The sequence below is a fragment of the Somniosus microcephalus genome, unplaced genomic scaffold (assembly GCF_052327205.1).
Source record: "Somniosus microcephalus isolate GS21.2 unplaced genomic scaffold, FLI_Smic_1.0 unresolved_chr2, whole genome shotgun sequence".
NCBI lineage: Eukaryota > Metazoa > Chordata > Chondrichthyes > Squaliformes > Somniosidae > Somniosus > Somniosus microcephalus.
Window position 1 is genome coordinate 66275547 of NW_028225180.1, and position 21382 is coordinate 66296928.

Consider the following 21382-nt stretch of genomic DNA (forward strand, 5'->3'; position numbering starts at 1 on the left):
AAGTGTAGGTTACCACCAGTGTATGAGGAGAACAGACAAAACTAGTGTAGTGTAGGTTACTAATAATGTAGTAGGAGCACGGTCAACAGTACTGTTAGTGTAGTGATTCCACGAGCATCGGAGGTGGAAGGTGTAAGTGTAAGTGTAAGTGTAGGGATGCCACTAGTGAATGCTCATCTGTAGTATAAGTCAATTTACAACAAGTACCAGAGGAGCAAGGTTACATAAAGTGCAAGTGCAGCATTTTGAGCAGGACGCTCACAGCATGTGTATGTATTGGGGACCACAAGTATGGGAGCAGCACAGTCAAACTTATGTAAATATAGGGTACCACTAGTACCGGAGGAGCACAGTCACCTTTAGTGTGAGTGTAGGGGTCCCACTAGTACCGGAGGAAAAGTTTCACCACTGGTGCAATTTTAGTGATACCACTATTACCAGAGAAGCTTGCACAAATCTAGTGTAAGTGCAGAGGTAGCACTGGGACAGGAGGGGCACAGTCACATCTAGTGTCAATGCAGCGGTAGCACTGGGATAGGAGGGGCACGGTCACATCCAATGTTAGTGTAGGTATAACACGGACAGGAGAGGCACGCTCATATCTAGTGTAAGTGTCGGGGTAACACTGGGACAGGAGGGGCACGCTCACATCTAGTGTATGTGTAGGGGAAACACTGGGACAGGAAGGGCACGGTCACATCTAGTGTAAGTTTAGGGGTAGCACTGGGACAGGAGGAGAACACACTCATCTAGTGTATGAGGGGGTATTCCACTAGTACCGGAGGAGCACTGTCAAAGTAGTGTTAGTGTAGTGCTACCACTATTACCATAGCAGCACATTCAACACCAATTTAGGCATGGTACTAGTACCTGAGGAGCACTGACACATCTAGCGCAAGCGTATGGAGCCAATAGCCCAGGAGGAGAACTGTCCCTCTAATCTAAATGTAGGGTACCACTAGTACAGAAGGAGCACAGTCACCTCTAACGGTGCCAGACTGAGTTCATCACCAATATTGCAGGATGTGCTTCACTGCCTGTATTGGAGGAGTTACTGCACTAGGAATGAATCAAGGGCAGGGTCATGACGATTATTGCCTGGAGAGCTGCCTTCACTAGGCATGCAGGAATAGGGTCAGCACCAGTACTGGGCGGTTGCACTTCATACACGTAGACAATGTTTTAAATCTGCATTTTATTGAAATTGTCCAACAACCGTTTCACAGATTTCTCTTAATCTAACGTATCAGCTAACAAAAACAGCTTACCTGAGTCTATTTGTTAAATGACTGTAACTAATGCTCATTATGATGTAACCTGATTAACTCGCTGGAGGATTGATGTGTGGATAAATATAAGCTCCCTTCCATTGCCTCAGCCGCGCGCCCATCAGTCTTTCAGCTGCTACAGAATTAATCCATTCTCACTGAAAATGGGGCGACCAACTATTCTGCTGATCAAAGAGATTTACTTCCCGATTATCGCGGCTGTCGGTGTCCCCGGTGAGCTATTGCAACCTGTTTTTTGTTAATCGGGGTTAATTGTATTCATGTACATACAGCATGTTTTAATAAGGTAATGAGTTTTCTAGAGGTCAACATTACACTTAATCCGATAACTTTAATGATGTTACAATGTTCTTTGAAGCTCCAACACGAGGATTTTAACGGATTTCTGGACCGTCCTGTTCCCCCATGCAGAGTGAGCGCTGCTAAAGCTCATTAAAATGTGTGGATGGGCTGCCCAGGTAATGGCTCCAATGCTAATCCTGTTCTCACAATGCTCCGTGTACATAATCACACTGAATGGAATAAAATGATCTCAACAGGTATGTCCATATATATTTCAATCGGACAAAATAACATTATTTCTCTCCTCTCTCTTTCTTACAGCGAATTTGGTGACAATCGTGATTCTCTCCCGAAGAAACTGCGGCCTTTCCAAGTGTATCTCTGTCTACATGGTGGCCATGGCAACAGCAGATCTACTGGTCTTGATCTTCAATGTAATAGTGTACAATATTTTCAATTATCATTTTCCACTTTCATTCCTGTACCACACTCTCGTGTGTAAGTCCATTCTATACATGACTTCTGTCACCCTCGATTTGTCTGTTTGGTTCACCGTCTCCTTCACATTTGACCGATGTGTTGTTATCTGCTGCCAGAAGCTTAAAGCAAAGTATTGCACCGACAGAACTGCGGCCTCGATTTTAACAGTGTTCACAGTCCTAATATTTTTAAGGGGCATCCCCATTTTTTTTGCATTTGAAGCTGAACAAATAATTAACAAGGTGCAGTGGGGCTGCCGGAACAGTGTGACTTTTGTTTCCTCACCTCCAGGTATAGCCTACATCTGGTTTCACAGCGCCTGGCGCGTTTGGCTTCCTTTTACTTTAATTGCCTTATTAAATTATTTGACAATCAGACGTATTTTAGTGGCCAGCAGAGCCCGCAGGGGTCTCAGGGGTCACAGAAGTGAGAATCAGACTGATCCAGAGGTGGAGAATCGAAGGAAATCCATCATTTTACTGTTCACTGTATCGGGCAGTTTTATATTGTTGTGGATGACAAGTGCCGTGAGTTTAGTAACTACCAGACTGGCAAACAACACCTATTACCGAGGTGACCGCACAGACCCTGGATATATCGCCAGTGAAGCTGGAACAATGTTGAAGTTTTTGAGTTGCTTTCAAAACTCGTGTATTTATGTAGCGACCCAAAGGAAATTCAGAGAAGAGCTGAAGAACGTGGTAATATCCCCCTGGGCACTCATTCAGAGAATAGTTAGAAAATGAGAATAAAAAGAATCAATCAAACAAAAGCTTCCTCATGACTAAATCTCCATTTTAACTCCTTTTTCACCGTAGAATGTCCTTCTTTCTGGTAATGCGATGAGAACTTGTTTGAGCATTTCTCCCATTTTGCAGCATGCGTTTGAGGTCTGCAATGCTTAATTTTTCATGCTTCTTTTGTTGCGTAAACATATCCCATTCCTGCAAATTTAGCACATTTCAAGTTCAGGGATCAAAGATATCAAGGATGAGGTTCAGCAGTGGACTTGTGAGCAACAGAGGAATCCACCTTACAGTCCAGGTACTGGGATCCAGCGCGGAACTTTAAAATCATCAATAACTTTTAATTCGGTGCCGAAGCAATCAAAGGTCTTGCGGGCGCCGATATTGGCAACTTGGAAGTTTGGTGTGAATATTGCAGGCGCTGGTCTCTCTGTTGGACTCCATTACTCATTGACAAATACAGCGGGCTCATGTCCCATCATCAGTGTTCGAATGGAGGAAATAGTCGAAAATCAGCTCATCGCTGTGACCTTTCACCTCTTTTGTCCCAAACACTGACTTTAAATCTCGATTGTGCACTGACTGGTGTCCTTCACTCAGCACAAAGATGGAGTCTGCTCTTGTATTGTGCTGTCAATAAAACTATTATGAGTAATAATATTGATATTCTGTCTCAAACAGTCTCCCATACAAAGGTGTAAACGAATGTAAAATGAATTACTTTTCATAAGGTTATTAATTTTTACAATTGTTGCAAGTGATCTGTTAAAACACTGCCAGAAACCCAGGTAAAATACAAATAACATTAAGTCTTCTGTGTTTGGATGATCATTTGCAGACGGTCAGAAAGAATATTTGATCATTACCGTCTTATTATGCGGTTACACATTGTTCCAAATCATAACACAAAAATACCAGTAACATTGAATCAGTTGCAAATTGTTCATTGGTGATCTCACCTGATTGTGCGAGAAACACCAAGGAATGGGAGCAGACGCTCAATGGAAAGGAGCTGTAGTCTGTGGATCGACAGCGAGTGATAGGGATCCAAATATTAAATTCCTAGCAAGTTCATGAGCAACCCAACAGAAATTACTGTTTAATGGACAAGGACATTAATCACAAGAATAAACAAATGATGATGAATCTTTGCAAAATACTGGTGAGGCCACAGTAAGAACACCATGTACAGCGTCGGTCCCTCATTATGGAAAGGCCAATAAATCCACTGAGAGCGGGCAGTGTAGACACACCAGGATGGTGCCATGGATCAGAAATATACTGGTGGTGAGGGACAAGATTTTGAGACTATTTGCACTGGAGCAGCGAAAGATAAGAGGAGATTAAATAGGGGATTTAAAAATTATGAACAGTTTCGTTAGTGTGAAGAGGGAGAGATTATTCCATCTAGTTGGGGAGGGAGCAATAAATAGTGATCGACTCAAATTGGCCACAAAGGGAATGAGCAGAGAGGTTAGAAGAAACTTCGTTATGCAAAGGGGTGCTGGAGCACGGAATGTTTTGGCTCAGGGAGTAGTTAATGGAAAGTTGGGTGATTATTTGTAAAAAGAGAAAAAAAAATTTACGTGGAGAGGAGGACAGTGTAAATAGTTTTTAATTCATGTCTCAAAGAACTCATTTAGATAGAATGGGTCAAATTACATACTCTCGCCCAGTATATTTCTATGGTTTTATAGTGTTACCTATGCTGGCATGATTTTAATTGTTTTTGTGCCTAAGATACCCTCAGCCCCATTGAGTTTCTACTGAACAAAATATTGTTAAAAAACTGATACCAAGGAAGATCCCAGAGTTTCAATAATCTCCCATCCCTTACTGATTTCCATTTGTCAATAACCTACTTTCATTTTTTAATTAGCTCTCTGTGCAGTGCCAGATTTCCCACCCTATCCCATAACTTCTCATCGTTTGTAGATGTGGAACCTTGTCCTTTGCTGCATTAAAATCCGACTGGGTCATTCCAGCTGCATTTCCCCTGCCCTACAGGCCAGTGATGTATTTGAGTAACTCCATTAGGGTAGTTAAAGGTGAAACATAGAATCATAGAAGATAGGAGCAGGAGTAGGCCATTCGGCCCTTGAAGTCTGCTCCGCCATTCAATGAGATCATGGCTGATCATCCAAATTCAGTACTCTGTCCCTGCGTTCTCCCCATTTCCCTTGATCCCTTTAGTCTTAAGAAATATATCTAACTCCTTCTTGAATTTGTTTAATGAATTGGCCTCAATTGCCTTCTGTGTTAAAGAATTCCACAGGTTCTCCACTCTCTGGGTGAGGAAATTCCTCTTCATCTCAATCCTAAATGGCTTACCCCTTATCGTTAGACTGTGACCCCTGGTTCTGGACTCACCCACCATCGGGAACATGCTTCCTGAAGCTAGTCTGTCTAGTCCTGTTAGAATTTTATAAGTTTCAATGAGATCCCCTCTCATTCTTCTAAACTCTAGTGAATGTAAGCCTAATCGACCCGACCTCTCTTCTTATGTCATCCCTGCAATCCCAGGTATCAGTCTGGTGAATCTTCGCTGCACTCCCTGCATGGCAAGAACATCCTTCCTCAGATAAGACGAACAAAACTGCACACAATATGCAAGGTGTGGTCTCACCAAGGCCTTTACAACTGCAGCAAGACATCCCTGCATCTGTACTTGAATCATCTCGTTATGAAGGCCTACATACCATTTGCCTTCTTAAAAGCCTGCAGCACCTGCATGCTTACCTTCAGCGACTGGTGCAAAAGGACACCCAGGTGTCGTTGCACCTCCCCTTTTCCCAACCAATTGCCGTTCAGATTATAATCTGCCTTCCTGTTTTTGTCACCAAAGTGGATAAGCTCACAATTATCCACATTATACTGCATCTGCCATGCATTTTCCCACTCATCCAACCTGTTCAAATCATATTGGAGTTTCTCTGCATCCTCCTCATAGCACGCTCCCCCACCCAGCTTTGTGTCATCTGCAAACTTGGAGATATTACATGTAGTTCCCTCGTCTAAATCTTTAATATATATTGTGAATAGCTGGGGTCCTAGCACCGATCCCTGCAGTACCCCACTAGTCACAGCCTGTTTTTTGGAAATAGACCCGTTTATTCCAACTCTTTGCTTCCTGTCTGCCAACCAGTTCTCTATCCAAGTCAGTACCTTACCTCCGATCCCATGTCCTTTAACGTTGCATGATAATCTCTTATGCGAGACCTTGTCGAAATCCTTCTGATATTCCAAATACACCACATCCACTGGTTCTCCCTTATCAATTCTACCAGGTTACATCCTCAGAAAACTCCAGTAGATTTGTCAAGCATGATTTACCTTTTGTAAATCCATGTTGAATTTGTCCGAACCTGTCACTGTTTTCCAAGTGTTTTGCCATTACATCTTTTATAATGGAATCTAGCTTTTTTGCCACTACCGATGTCAGGCTAACCAGCCTATAATTGCCCGTTTTCTCTCTACCAACTCTTTTAAATAGTGGGGTTACATGAGCTACCCTCCAATCCATGGGAACTGTTCCAGAGTCTATAGAATTTTAGAAGATGACCAGCAATGCATCTACTACTTCTAGGGCCACTTCCTTAAGTACCCTAGGATGTAGATTTTCAGTCCCTGGGGATTTATCTGCCTTCAATCCCGTCAATTTCACTAACACCATTTCCCGACAAATACTGATTTCATTCAGTTTTTCCCTGTCATTAGAGCCTATGTTCCCCGACCTCTTTGTGAAGACAGAACCAAAGTATGTATTTCATTGGTCAGCCATTTCTTTGTTCCCCATTATAAATTCCCCTGATTCTGACTGCAAGAGACGGATGCTTGACTTCCCCAATCTTTTTCACTTCACATATCTATAGAAGCATTTACAGTCAGTTTTTATGTTCCCTGAAAACTTGCTCTCATATTCTATTTCCCCTTCTTAATTAATCCCTTTCTCCTCCTTTGCAGACTCCTAAACTGCTCCCAATCCTCAGGTATGCTGTTTTTTTCTGGCCAATTTATATGTCTGCTCCTAGGATCTTATGCTATCCCTAATTTCCCATGCTAGCCACGGTTGAGCCACCTTTCCTGTTTTATTATTATGCCAGACAGGGAGGAGCAAATTCTTTAGTTCATCCATGCAATCTTTAAATGTTTACCATTGCCTATCCACCGTCAACCCTTTAAGTAACATTCGCCAATCCACCCTAGCCAACTCGCACCTCATACCATCATAGTTTCCTTTATTTAAATTCAGGACCCTAGTCTCTGAGTCAACTACGTCACTCTCCATTTTAATGAAGAATTCCATCATGTTATGATTGCTCTACCGCAAGGGACCTCGCACTAAAAGATTGCTAATTAATCCTTTCTCATTTCATAATACGTGGGTTAAGATGGTCTGATCTCTAGTTGTTCCCTCACAATATTGGTCAAGGAAACCATCCCATATACACTCATAGGAATTCCTCCTCCACAGTATTGTTACCATTTTGGTTAGCCCAATCTATATGCAGATTAAAGTCACCCATGATAGCTGCTGTGCCCTTATTGCATGCCTCTCTAATTTCCTGTTTATTGCCATCCCCAACCTCACCACTACTGTTTGGGGGTCTGTAAACAACTCGCACTAACGTTTTCTGCCCCATGGTATTTCGCAGCTCCACCCATACAGATCCCACATCATCCGAGCTAATTTCCTTCCATACTATTGTGTTAACATCCTCTTTAATCAGCAAAGATTTTGCCTGTTCTTCCTGAATATTGAATACCTCTGAATGTTGAGTTCCCAGCCTTGGTCACCCTGGAGCCATGTCTCCGTAATTCCAATTATATCATATCCGATTACATCTATTTGCACAGCTAATTCATACATCTTAATAGGAATGCTCCTTGCATTAAGACACAAAGCCTTCAGGCTTGATTTTTTAACACTCTTAGGCCTTTTGCAATTATTTTTTACAGTGGCCCTGTTTGATTTACACCCGTGATTTCTCTGCCTTCCACTTTTGCTTTCCTCCTTCCTATCTTTTGCTTCTATCCTTGTATATCTTTTCTCTGTCTCCCTGCACAGGTTGCCAACCCCCTGCCAACAACACTAGCTAACACTCCCTCTAGGACATCGTGGCCGGTCCTGCCCAGGTGCAAACCATCCAGTTAGCACTGGTCCCACCTCCCCCAGAACAGGTACCTATGTCCCAAGAATTTGAAACCCTCCCCCATGCAACATTCCTCTAGCCACGTATTCATCTGAAATATCGTGCTACTTCTACTCTGACTAGCACATGGCACTGGCAGCAATCCTGAGATTACTAATGGATAAATATATTTTAATTTCCCACCTATTAGCTCCTTCTTAACTACTTCCTGCTTGTCTAAACTAGCGTTCGGATCTCCTAGATATGCACCACTTCGGAAGTCTCAAACGCACATCGGTGGATTATTGGAAAATGATGGATCCACTTCAGCAGCTTTCATTCCATTGTCATTATTGGCTGAAGGTCATGGGCAATGCATGAGGCATAGATTCATCTAATCAAAGGCCCATAAGGAGACCATGCAGCCCATCATGCCTCTCCTGGCTCTTTGAACTAGATATCCAATCAGTCCATCTCTGCTGCACTTTCCCCACAGCCCAGCAAACATTGCTTTTTGAAATATATATCCAATTCCCTTTTAAAGTTACTATTTTTATAAGGGTGCCAGCAGTGGCTCTTTGGTAGCAATCTCGCCTCTGCATCAGATGGCAGCGGGTAAATTCCCGCTCCAGAAACTTGGACATAAAATCTATGCTGACACATCAATGAAGTACTGGGGTCGATTTTCCTGGAGCCGTCAGGCGGGGTTTCAGGTGTGTGGGGGGGGGGGAATCCCGATTTCGGGGGTCCCGACACCATCCCGCCCAAAAACTACCTCCACGTAAGTTTCAGGGGAGGCGGGTCCCCGCCCCGCACTGGGACCCGCCGACCCGAGGCGGGAAGGGATTAGTGCCAATTAACTGCCTGTTAATAGGTAGTTAACAGGCATTTTTTATCCTAATCCCTATTTTGGGGGGTGTCGTGTGGGATTCCTGATGGCTCCAAACCACGCCAGGTTAGAGCAGGCGGGCCGTCGGGTTGAAGGACTTGGAGGGGTCATGATGTCGGTGTTCAGGTGAGTGATGGGTGCATGAGTGCAAAGGTAAGTGTGTTTCGTGTGTCTAAAGTGTGTAAAGAAGTTTAAATTACCTGTACTTACCTTAACAGCCTTTCCTCCTCTAGGTTTCAGGAGTCCATCACTCAGCCGGCACTGAAAGCAAAATGGCTGTGAGCTGTCAAAAGTGACAGCTTCAGCTTTCTTTGCCAGTGAGACTTCTAACTGAGTCTGTGTAGAAGGACTCAGGTTAGAAGTCAGACTGTCAGTGTTTGACAGCTTCAAACAGCAGTGAAACACTGATATTTCATCTGTCAAGACCTCTTGACAGATGAAATTTCAGACTGTGACGTCACCTGTTGCTGGGTGGCCCTGAATTGGCCTGCTGTGCCCGCTGGGCGGGCTTAACAAGGTCAATAAAGGGAAAATCGCGTGGATTGGCCGAACGTCGATGTAGGCGGGACTAAAACCCAAAAGTTGTAGTCCCGCCTCCTTCCTGACAGCTTTATGAAAATCTACCCCGCTGAGTGTGTGCTGCACTGTCGGAGGTGCAGTCTTTCAGATGGAACGTCAAACCGAGGCCCCGACTGATCTGTCAGGAGCTCATTAAAGATCCCACAGCACTATTTCAAAGAACAGCAGGGGAGATCTCCACATAGTCCTGGCTTATATTCACCCCTCAACCAATATCACTAAAGCAGATTATCTGGTCATTTTCTTATTGCTGTTTGAGGGAGCTTGCTGTGCTCAAACTAGCTCTCCCACTTCCTACTTTACAACAGTAACTGCACTTCAAGAAGTTCTTCATTGATGGTACAGCTCTTTGGGACGTCCACAGGTCGTGAAGGGAGCTGTAATCTGTACCGGTACCCTTTCAGGCAATGCATTCCAGATCATAACAGCGCGCTGTGTAACAAAAAATACCCTCATCTCCTCGCTGGATCATTTCCCAATTTCCTTAAATTGTGACCGTGATTACCAACGCTCCTGCCAGTGGAAACGATGTTGCCTTATTTAGTCAAAACCCCTCATAATTTTGAACAAATCCCCCCTGAACGTTGCATGCTCCACGGAGAACTATTCCAGTTTCTGGCCGTGTCGACAGTTTTCAGGTCTTAGTTTCACCTTGACCTCTTTCTTGCTCAGTTTGGAAGATTATTCTTTCATTGTTCTGTATAATCAACAATTTAAGGTTAATCAAAATACATTGTAAGTATGTTAACCAATTCCCCTTTGAAACGGATCCAATCTTTTCCTGCTCCAATTTCTTGTGTTCTTAACTATTTTATCGATTCAATGTTAAAATCATTTCACAGATCGGTATTTAAAAGCGGAAACAAAATGAGATTGATATTTTATTAATTCAAAGTGGGGCTGTCTCCGCCTATTGATTAGTTCGACTCTTCCCGCTCTCCTTCTCATCATGGCCCCGCCCTCCAGGTTCCCTTTCTTTCTGTCGGATCCCACACTCTGCCAATGTCCAGTTGCACGGGTTCCCACAATCTGCCTGTTCCCGATCCCCCCTTTGTTCGAGGATGGCCCCTCGAATATCAGAGGAATAGAGTTCAAATTAAATTTGTTATTGTTGTCACAGGAAGTTTTGGACTTGCCTCATTTGGACTGTGATGACTATATGCACACCATTGAATTGAAAACCTAATCATAGAAAGGATATTTCTGCACTTTATATGTCACACAGCTCAGTCCCAGAGATTTTAGGAATTCACAATTTCAGTTTTGAAGAATTTATAGAAAATCGTGCTTTCTAAGTGTAGAAAAGTGGAAACCTCCAGTTGACCTAATGTCAGTTTTAATGTTACAAGGAGAATGTAAAAATTGCTCAAATTCTTCGCTCTGGCAAGGAGTTCAATCTTAAATATCTACAAGTACAAAATGTGAAATTAAGAGTTAGTCGGGAAGCCGGGCGGAACGTTTCAGCTCACTGGGAAACTGTATCCTGTATGTTATTTACTGAATTACCAGGAGGGTCATTCAGCACAAACCAATTTATCTGCTTCTTAAGTTGACAACTATGTTATCGAAAGTTTATCACATGACAAGCATAACCTTCTATAACCAAACTGCAACATCAATGTGCTGCGTAACACAGGCAAAGGTAAACTGATGAACTTCAATCTATGGAGTTTAACAATCAAGATGTACAACGAAGAAAGCAAGAAAATTATCCTGAACGAAGCGATTAGCATCAAAAATACACCTAAAAATGGAGTAAACCTGTCATTATAATTACTGCAGTTTAAGAAGCAATAATAGGAACTCTATTATTTAACGTTATTTTGTTAGGTTGCCGATTTATCCTAATCATCCTCACAGTTGTTAATGGGAGAACCTGCGGTGCCTGTCCCTACTGTAACAAATCCAAAGCTGGAGAATCAGTTATATGCAAACCATTGAATTGAAAAAAGGGAATTCTGTTGTGTTGTGTTGAAGGGGCCCATAGCATCAAAAATGCACGGAAAGTCCTGTGTTGTGAATCCAAGTATCTTCCCAAGTCGTGGTGATCCCTTGTTTCAAAGCTGGGTTTTATTATCCTCAAACATATAAGCTTCAGAATCGGACGAATCCTTCATTCACTCCTTTAACTCCTCATTGAGGAATTGGACTGCAGAGCACTAGGGGCGGTGTTAGGCTGCATTACAAAATAGAGAGTTACACAGATTGACGTGCACTAATAAGTTGCTGCATTCTGGGAGTTGTATTGTAATGATTGGATACAGTGCGTGATGCGCTTTAATTGAACCACTAGCAATAATAAAAAAATGCTATAATTTTCTGATTTATTCTAATTTCTCTTGAAGGAAATAAAAATCCTTTCAGCCTTACTTAACTGTTAGTAGTAATTGGTGAGAAATGCCTCGAGGAGGAGTCATGTGAATTTGTGTCTTTCTCTGCAGTCTGAGTTCTTCACTTTGATCCCACATCTCTCAAAGTTAGCTCAGGATTCCATATCCACTTCCTACAATCACTCTCCTCGCTTTCTTTGTGCAGCATTTGTTAAATTTACACCCTACACTGCCACTCACTGAGAATAATGGCACGGGGATCATACAATCATGGAATCCCAGAATTATACAGTACAGAAGGAGGCTATTTGGCCCATCGTGTCTGTGCTGTCTCTTTGAAAGAGATAGCTAATTAGTCCCACTCCTCTGCGACTTATTTTTTCATTCATTTTTACCTTTTTTCCCCATTGTTTTTTGTGCCATTTACCTTAAATCTGTCACATGGCGATAAGGCCGGTTCATGGAAATGAGGCAGAAGATCAGCCAGGATCTCATTGAATGGCGAAGCAGGATCGAAGGGCCGAATGGCCTGCTGCTGCTATTTCTTATGTTCTTATGTTCTTATGTGTCCTTTGGTTCCCGAGAAGTCTGTCCCTGGAAACAGTTTCTTCGAATTTACTTTATCAAAACCCTTCCTAATTTGTATTCAACTTAATGATCCGTTGACTTATTTATGTAACATTTATCTTAAGCTTCCTGTTTTCTGTTTTTAATTTTGATTTAAATTTTGACTTCAATTTTGGCTACAGTTTTGCTAACAGGTCTATCATGTAATACTTTATCAAACGCATTTTCAAAGTCCATATATACAACATCAACTGCACTATCCTCATCAGCCCTCTCAGTTACTTCATGAAAGGACTCGATCTGGTTAGTAAAACAATCCGTGCTGGCTTTGATTGATTAACCACATTTTCCAAGTGCAAATAAGTTTCTTTCGGATTATTGTCTCCAAATGTTTCTGAACGACGTTAGGCTGACTGGTCCATATAAGTTTATCCATCTCCCCTTTTTTGAACGAGTGTAATAATTGCAATCCATTTCTACTCTGACAGCTCTCCCATGTCTAAGGAGGATTTGAAGCTTTTGTACTGAGTATCTGAAATTGCAACCCTTGCTTCCATCTGCTAACTCGGTTACAGCCCATTTGGACCAGTTGACGTTTCTACTTTGAGCGCTGCCAACCATTTATGTGTCTCCTCTTTATTTATGTTTTTCCCAGCCAATTCCTCAACTATCGCTTCTTTTACTGTGACATTGGCCGCATACTTTTCTTTAGTCAAGACACATGCAAAGTAGTAATTTAGTATGTAAGCTATGCCTCCTGCTTGCACGAGGAGATCTCCTTTTTGGTTCCTAATAGTCCCCATTCTTGAGAGTGCCACACTCCCGGAGGACCCCTGAACCACCTGCCACTTCACTCCCTGCTGATGGCCACCAACTTACTATCCTCCTGAACTCACTGTAGCTGCGGGGTGAACAGCTCCTGGAACATGTGTTCGAGCAAATTAGCAGCCATGCAGCGACTCAAGCCGCTCCTCAAGCTCAGAGACACTGAGCTAAAGTTCGAGCAGATGGAGGCACTTCATGGAACGTGATTATCATGGACAGGAGAAGCGCTCTGGAGTTCAAACATGTCTCAGGAATATCTACTGTTGTTATCAATGTAATTTCCAGCATGTAAAATCAACAGTGAACTTGGGGTGGAATTAACCATGGAAGGAGTGGCCAAACGAGTGGCGTTACATCTCTCGCCTGTTACACGCTCCTATGGAACTGAATATTGGGTGGTTCCTCTAACAGGAAGTGATGTGATTGTGCCTTACTGCTCAAGACGATTTTCTACCCGTTGCATTTATACAGCGCCTTTCAGGGCCTCAGGATGTCCTGTCGTGCCTCACAGTGAACAATGTACTTTTAAAGTTTAGTCACTGCAGTAATGTCAGGAAATCCGGAAGACAATTTGCGCACAGCTAGGTCCCACCAAATAAATCACCAAATAGGGCAACATTGGGCATGGGCGGGGGACACGAAACAATTGGTATCACATCAATCGCCTGTTATAAACTGGGCCCAATATTCAGTTACATTGACTTCATTCGAGCTGAATATCGGGCTTTCCTATAACCGTCGGCAAATGAGCAAATGCGCGCATAACAGCATCATGCGGAGATTTGCAGGCATCGGTGGATTGAAGATAGCGCACAAACCATCTATGAAAAATAAAACACATTCCAGGCAATAAATTTTGAAGGAAATTTGAACCAACAGAATAACCAATATGTGTGATGCCCAGCAATCACAGAAGGCGTTTAAAATCGAGTGGACACTATATACCCAGTTAGACATATTCTATGTGTAACCAAATATATTGAAGAAGACTGGAAGCAGTCCGTAGCATCTCCTCCACTGATCTTACACATCCTGCAGTGTGAACGGTGGATTTAGCAATCTCAGGAGCAGCCTCTCCTCCACATCTTCCAATCACTAACCCAAACACCGCTGCTTATATTGGAAAACAGTTTCAGCTGAGCCACAACAGGAGGGCGTAAAAATGTTAGTTACTTGGCTCAAGTTTTCATCTGATGTTTTAGCACCGAGCAACGCTCTCAAAGCCAGTCCCCAGTGCGGCCAGGCGGAACTCCCAATACACCACCTTGCACTGGGATACAACTTCTGGTAAAAGGCAGGGGATATTATATTATATTGTCCCTGTGCAAACACAGGCAGAGGATTGTTCCATCTCAATACCTCGCAATTTCATTGTACAGATCGTTGAATTAACTGCCACTATTATTTAGGATATTACGAATTATTACACAGCTTACCCTGTGTAACCAGGTCGCTGATTCATATTAACTGCAGTCAGGTTCCCTGTGACACAATTAGTAAAAACAAGTATCAGCCTTCAACTAATACTCAGTAATGGAGACATCAGAAAAAAAACATAAAATTACGCAACTTCAGTTAACATTAAAAAATGGTGAAACGTCGTGACACTGAAGGAGACAGAGGCACTGCTCATTATTCCCAGGAGACGGGATCAGGCGGTCGGTGCAGCTGCAATCAGTCCAAGCAGCACTTTCAGCAAACCTGCGAGAAAAGGTAGCGTCACCAGGAGTTCTAAACCACCGAATCTTATCCGAAATCTGGTGGATATTCGTGTCAATTACATGGGAGAATTAAATTACAGCCCTCCCTCTGTCACATATTAAACAATTTGATCAAATATTCTATTCCATTATTAAACTTCATTCATCACTGACACTTTTCATACTAAAGGCGGAATGTCCTTATTGGGCAGGATTCATCAGTTAACGAACTGTGCAAACCCACGGTCAATGTTGGGTTAAAAGCCACGGGGGGCAGAGATATAGTCGCATACCTCTGAGATTTTACAAGAACCATCTTGATGTAGCTGTATGGCGAGAGACCCTCAAATCTAAGCTGCAGCACGAACTAACATTGAATTCTAATGTTCCAAAGCGAGCTCTAGTTCGTATTTCTTTCATTTTTAACCAGTCTTAGAATCAGTGTCCATGGAGATTTCAGCACTTTGTTCAGCTCTTCTCTGAATTTCCTCTGGGTAGCTGCATAAATACACGGGTTTATACAGGAACTCAAAAGCTTCAGCATAGCTCCGGTTTCAGTGGCGATATAAGCTGGGTTTGTGCGGTCGCCTCGGTAATAATTGGGGTTTGTCAGTCCGGTCATTGCAAAACTAACGACAGCTGTATAAAACTGTCCAATATAGTGAAGAGTAAATTGATGGATTTCCTTCGGTTCTCCATCTCTGGATCGCTCTGCTTCTCACTGCTCTGACCACGGAATCCCCTGCGGGCTCTGCTGGCCACTAAAATACGCCTGATTGTCAAAGAATTACACAAATCGATTAAAGTAAAAGGAAGCCAAACTAGCCAGACTGCGTGAAACCAGAAGTACGCTGCACCAGGAGGTGAGGTAAAGAAGACCACACTTGACCTACAGCCCCACTGCACCTTGTTAATTATTTGCTGAGGTTCACATGCAAACATCAAGGGGAGATTCTTTAACAAGATCAGAACAGAGAACCTTGTTATAATCGCGGCTGCGGGTTTCTTGTGCAATACATTGTTTTAAACTTCTGGCTGCAGATAACTACAAATCGGCCAAATGTGAAAGAGACGGTGAACCAGACAGAAAAATCCAGGTTGACAGTAGTGATGTATATAATGACCTTACAGACGGGAGTGTGGGCTAGGAATGAAAGTGGAAAGTGATAACTGAAGATATAATACACCATTACATTGAAGATCATAACCAGTAGATCTGCTGTTGCCATGGCCACCATGTAGACAGCGATACACTTGGACAGGCCGCAGTTTCCTCGGGAGAGAATCGCCATTGTCACCAATTTCGCTGTAAGAAAGAGAGAGGAGAGAATTAATATTCCAGTGTCGGATTGTAATATATATGGAGATCCCTGTGAGGAGCAGTTTACTCCATTCAGTATGATTATCCACACGGAGCAGTGTGAGAACAGGATTCGTATTGGAGCCATTAATTGGGAAACCCACCCACACATTTTAATGATCCACTGCAGCGCTCACTCTGCACGGGGGACAAGACGGCCTGAAAGTCCGCTAAAATCCTTGTGTTGGAGCTTCTAAGAGCCTTAAAACGTCATTAAATTGATAATATTAAGGGGAACATGGAAGTGCGGACAGGCGGTTCACTGGTAGGTCCAGTCACTACTAACTGTGTAATGCTGTCATCCAGAAAACGCGTTACAGGCAGTAAGAACTCGGAGACAATTAGCACCGATTAACAACAAACAGGTTAAAGTGGCTCACCGGGGACACCGACGGCTGCGAGAATCGGGAAGTAAATATCATTTATCAGCAGAATAGTAGGTTGCCCCATTTCCTGAGAATGGACGAATTGTGTCGGAGCTAAAGCACTCTGACTAGCGCACGGCTGAGGCAATGGAAGGGAACCTATATTTATCCACACATCGATCCTCCAGCGCGTCTATCAGGTTAAGTCCTAATTAACATTAGTTACAGTCATTTAACAAGTAGACTCAGGCAAGTTTTCTTTTGTCTCATACATCAGATTAAGGGAAATGTTTGAAATGGTTATTGGAAATATTCAAAAAACATTATTTGCAAGTAGAAAGTGTAATCTCGCAGTACTGGTGCTGTCCCTATTCCCACTGGAGTAGTGAAGGCAGCTCCCCTTGCACTTCACACCATGACCTTGCGATGGACTCAGTCCCAGTGCTGCAACTCCTCCAGAACAGGCGGTTAACCAAGTCTTGCAATATAGTTGATGACCCCAATCCTGCAACATTAAAAGTAACGGTTTTCCTCCTGTAGTTGTAGTACACCTACGCTTAGAGTAGAGGTGAGTGTGCTGTTCCTGTCCTAGTGAAACTTACACTTATACTCGAGTTGACCATGCTACTCCTGTACCAGTGGGACCACGACACATACACTAGTGGAGAAAGAGCTCCTATGGTGCTAGTTAAAATTTTAATTTACAGGAGTTGTGCCGGCCTCCTCCAGCACTAGTGGTGGCCCTGCACTTTAACGAGTGGTGCTCGTGGTCGTCCGCTACTAGTGCTTCTATAATCTTACATCAGTGGGGATCCTGCTCCTATGATACAAGTGGTTCTCCTCCACATATACTAGCTCTGACCATGCTCCTCTGGTAATAGGGGATCTACAGTTACACCAGACGTGACAATGCTATCGGGATTCTATTCCTGTTTGAGACCCCACTCTTGTTGAACTGATGGTGACACAACTACTGCACTACTGGTGATGACGCAACCTTTGCAGCACTGGTGGAACACCTACTGCTGGGACACGAGTACAGACCAGTTTTGCCGCAATGAAATAAAGAAAGGCTTGCATTTATATAGCGCCTTTCACGACCACTGGACATCCCGAAGTACTTTAGTGAGGTGCTTTATGAAGTGTAGTCACAGTGTTGAAATGTAGGATAAGTGGCAGCCAATTGGCACAGATCCAACAAACCGCAAGATGACAATGAACAGAATTTCTGTTTTTTTTTAGTAAAGTTGATTCAGGGTTAAATATTGGATAGGACACCGGGGAAAATCCCCTGCTCTTCTTCGGTATATTACCATTAGATCTTTTACATCCACCTGAGCGGGCAGACGGGGCCGGGGTTAACGTCTCATCATAAAGGCAGCACCTCCAAAAGTGCATTACTCCCTAAATACTGCACTGGAGTGTCAGCCTGGATTTTTTTTTGGTCAAAGTGAATGGGATTTGAACCCACAACCTTTTGAGTCAAAGGCGAGGGTGCTACTAACTGAGCCACAGCTGACACTGCAACTGTGGTATGCCTACTGCTGGGACACGAGTACTTACTAGACTCGCAGCAATGGTGGTACACTTACTGCGGCGACACAAGTACTGAGAAATTTTGCAGCGCCAGTGATATACGTACTGGGGGACACAAGTAACATCATGAGAACGTATGTAATAGGAGCAGGAGTATACCATCCGGCCCTTCAAGCCTGATCCGCCATTCAATAAGATCATTGCTGATCTACCTCAGCACCGGATTGCTGCCATATCCCCCATATCACTTAATCAAATAGTACCAAAAACCTATCGATCGCTCTCTTGAATATGCTCAACGACAGAACATCCGCAGGCATCTGGGGTGGAGAATTGCAAAGATTGACCAGCCTCTGAGTGAAGAAATGTCTCCTGCTCAGTCCTAAATGGCCACCCACTTATTCTGAGACTGTGACGCCTAGTTCTAGGGGAAACATTCTCCCAGCATCTACCCTGTCAAGCCCCTTAAGAATTATATACGTTTCAATGAGATCACCTTTGATTGTTCTAACTCTAGTGAATATAGGCCTAGTCTACTCAATGTCACCTCATAGGACAGTTCCCCATTCCAGGAATCAGCCTAGTAAACCTTTGATGTACTACCTCTGAGACCAATATATCATTCCTTAGATAAGGAGACCAAAGCTGTACACAGTACTCCAGGTGTGGTCTCACCAAGGCCCTGTACAATTGCAGTAAGACTTCTCTAATCTACACTCCAATTTTTTTTGTCATAACGACTGACATATCATTTGCTTTCCTAATCAATTTATGTAACTGCAGGTTAATTTTCTGTGATTCTTGTACAAGGACACCCAGATCCCGGTGAATGCCATCATTTCCCAATCATTCACCAGTTAAAAACATTCTGCTTTCTATTTTTCCAAGCACAGTAGTTAACCTCACATCCCGCCTGTACAGCACATTTCTCAAACAAAACACAAACTGATTGCCTCCCACAGGCTTCATTTAAGATACAGTCTCCATCCCACATACGACACGCTCTTTGTCAGCGGCATCAGATATCAGCACTGCTGTTACCCAGATATCTCTATTGGATACGCAACTTTTCACCATATTTATTAATGATTTGGATGGAGCAACAGAGTGCTTCATTCAAATCATTAATAAATTGTTGAAAAGTGTGACATCATCCACTTTGGAAACAAATAAGATATTTGGAGTAGTTTAGAAATCATGGGAAGCTATTAACTGTTCAGGAACAAAAAGGTTTGTGAGTCCCAGGTCACAAATCATTAGAAACTAGCATAGATGAACAAAAAGGAATTCAGTAAAGTCCCGCATAAGAGAATGTTCACTAAGATTGACACTCAAGGAATTGAAGGCAAATTATGCTCTTGGTTAGGAAATTGGTTACAGAGTTTGTAGATAATGTGCAGGCACCATAATTACCATAATATGACTCGTGGTGTCCCTGGGGGATCTGTATTGAACCTGAACTATTGATCTTAATTATTAACGACTTAGATGATGGGATTGAGAGCCACCTATCCAAGTATGATGATGACACAGAGATACAGAGCATTGCATGCAGCGTAGATGGATGCATAAAATTACAAAGATATATTAATAGATTAAGTGAATTTGCAAAACTGTGGCAAATGATTTTGAATATAGGCAAGTGTGAGGCATCAAGTTAGGAGCTAAAAACGATAGATCCGAATACTTTCTAAATGGTGAATAACTGGAATCAGTGGAGGTCGAAAGAGACTTCAGGGTCGTGTAAATATATCATTAAAATATAGTGGACAGTACAGAAAATAATCATAAAGGACTAATGTAATGCTGGTATTTATATCTAGAGGACTACAATAAAAGGGGTAGAAGTTATGCGAGAGCTATACAAAGCCCTGGTAAGTCTGTGTTCAGTTCTCACCACCACACCTTCGGAAGGTTGTATTAGCCTTTTAGACTGAAGCATAGATTTACTCGAATGATACATCAACTCCAAGGGTAAAATTACTAGGAGAGATTACACAAACTATGGTAGCATTCCCTGGAATTTAGAAGGTTAATGGGTGATTTGATAGAAGTTTTCAAGATATTAAGTGGAACTGATAGAGTAGATAAAGATAAACTTTTTCGGTTTGTTTTCGAGTCTAGGATTGGGCAGGGCCACTAAAGTCAAGGCTCCTGAGATGACGAAAGAGATAGAGAAAAGGATGAAGCAGAAAAGGGTCGTGTATGGCAGATATGTGGTTGCAAAGGCATCTGGGAATCTGGCTATATATAGAAAGGTAAGAGGAGAATTGAAAAGGAAAATAAAAGGGGCAAAGAGAAGTTATGAGAATTGAATGGCAGCCAACTTAAAAGGTAATCCAAAAGTCTTCTATAGGCATATAAATAGTAAAAGGGCAGTAAGAGTAGGGGTGGAACCGATTAGGGACCTAAAAGAAGAACTAGGCATGGAGACAGAGCGCACGGCTGAGGTTATAAACAAATATTTTTTATCTATCTTCACCAAGGAAGAGGTTGCTGACATAGACATAGTGAAGGAGGAGGTCAGTGGAGACATTTGATAGGATAAAAATTGATAAAGATGAGGAATTGGGAATGGCTGCCTGTATTAAAGTAGATGAATCGCCAGGTGTGGATGGGATACATCCGGTGTTGTTCGGGGATTTGAGGGTGGAGATTACGGATGTACTGGCCATAATATTCCTAACCTCCATTGATATGGGTATGGTGCTAGAGGGCTTGAGAATTGCAAATGTTACACTATTGTTAAAAAAATGTGCAAGGATAAACCCAGCATCAACAGGACAGTCCGTTTAACCTCGGTATTGGGAAATCTTTTGGAAACAGTAATTAGGGACAAAATTAGCAGTAACTTCGATAGGTATCGATTAATTAAGGAAAGCCAGCACGGATTTGTTAAAGGTAAATCGTGTTTAACCAACTTAATGGAGTTTATTGATGAGTTTTGATACTTTGATAATATAACTTTTGATACTTTGGTGCTATTGTATAGTTTGTAACACTTTAAATAAAAGAACCTCTCTTGGAACTAAAAAAAAAACACCTTATCTGAGGAAGGAAGTTCTTGCCATGGAAGGAGTGCAGCGAAGATTCACCAGGCTGATACCTGGGATGGCAGGAATGACGTATGAGGAGAGATTGTGTCGATTGGGCTTATACTCACTGGAGTTTAGAAGATTGAGAGGGGATCTCATCGAAACCTATAAAATTCTGTCAGGCCTGGACAGACCAGATGCTGGAAGGATGTTCCCGATGGTCGGGGAGTCCAGAACCAGGGGTCATAGTCTAAGGATAAGGGGTAG

At 42.7% G+C, this 21382-nt stretch overlaps 1 protein-coding gene across 1 annotated transcript; it reads left to right on the forward strand.

The window, feature by feature from the left end:
- Positions 1-1333: 1333 nt before the first annotated feature.
- On the forward strand, positions 1334-3108 carry LOC147092768 (putative G protein-coupled receptor 139). The gene is made up of 2 exons (XM_085976021.1): positions 1334-1502; positions 1893-3108. Exons 1-2 carry the CDS (start codon positions 1433-1435, stop codon positions 2795-2797), a joined length of 975 nt encoding a protein of 324 aa, XP_085832147.1. The 5' UTR covers positions 1334-1432; the 3' UTR covers positions 2798-3108.
- Positions 3109-21382: the final 18274 nt, after the last annotated feature.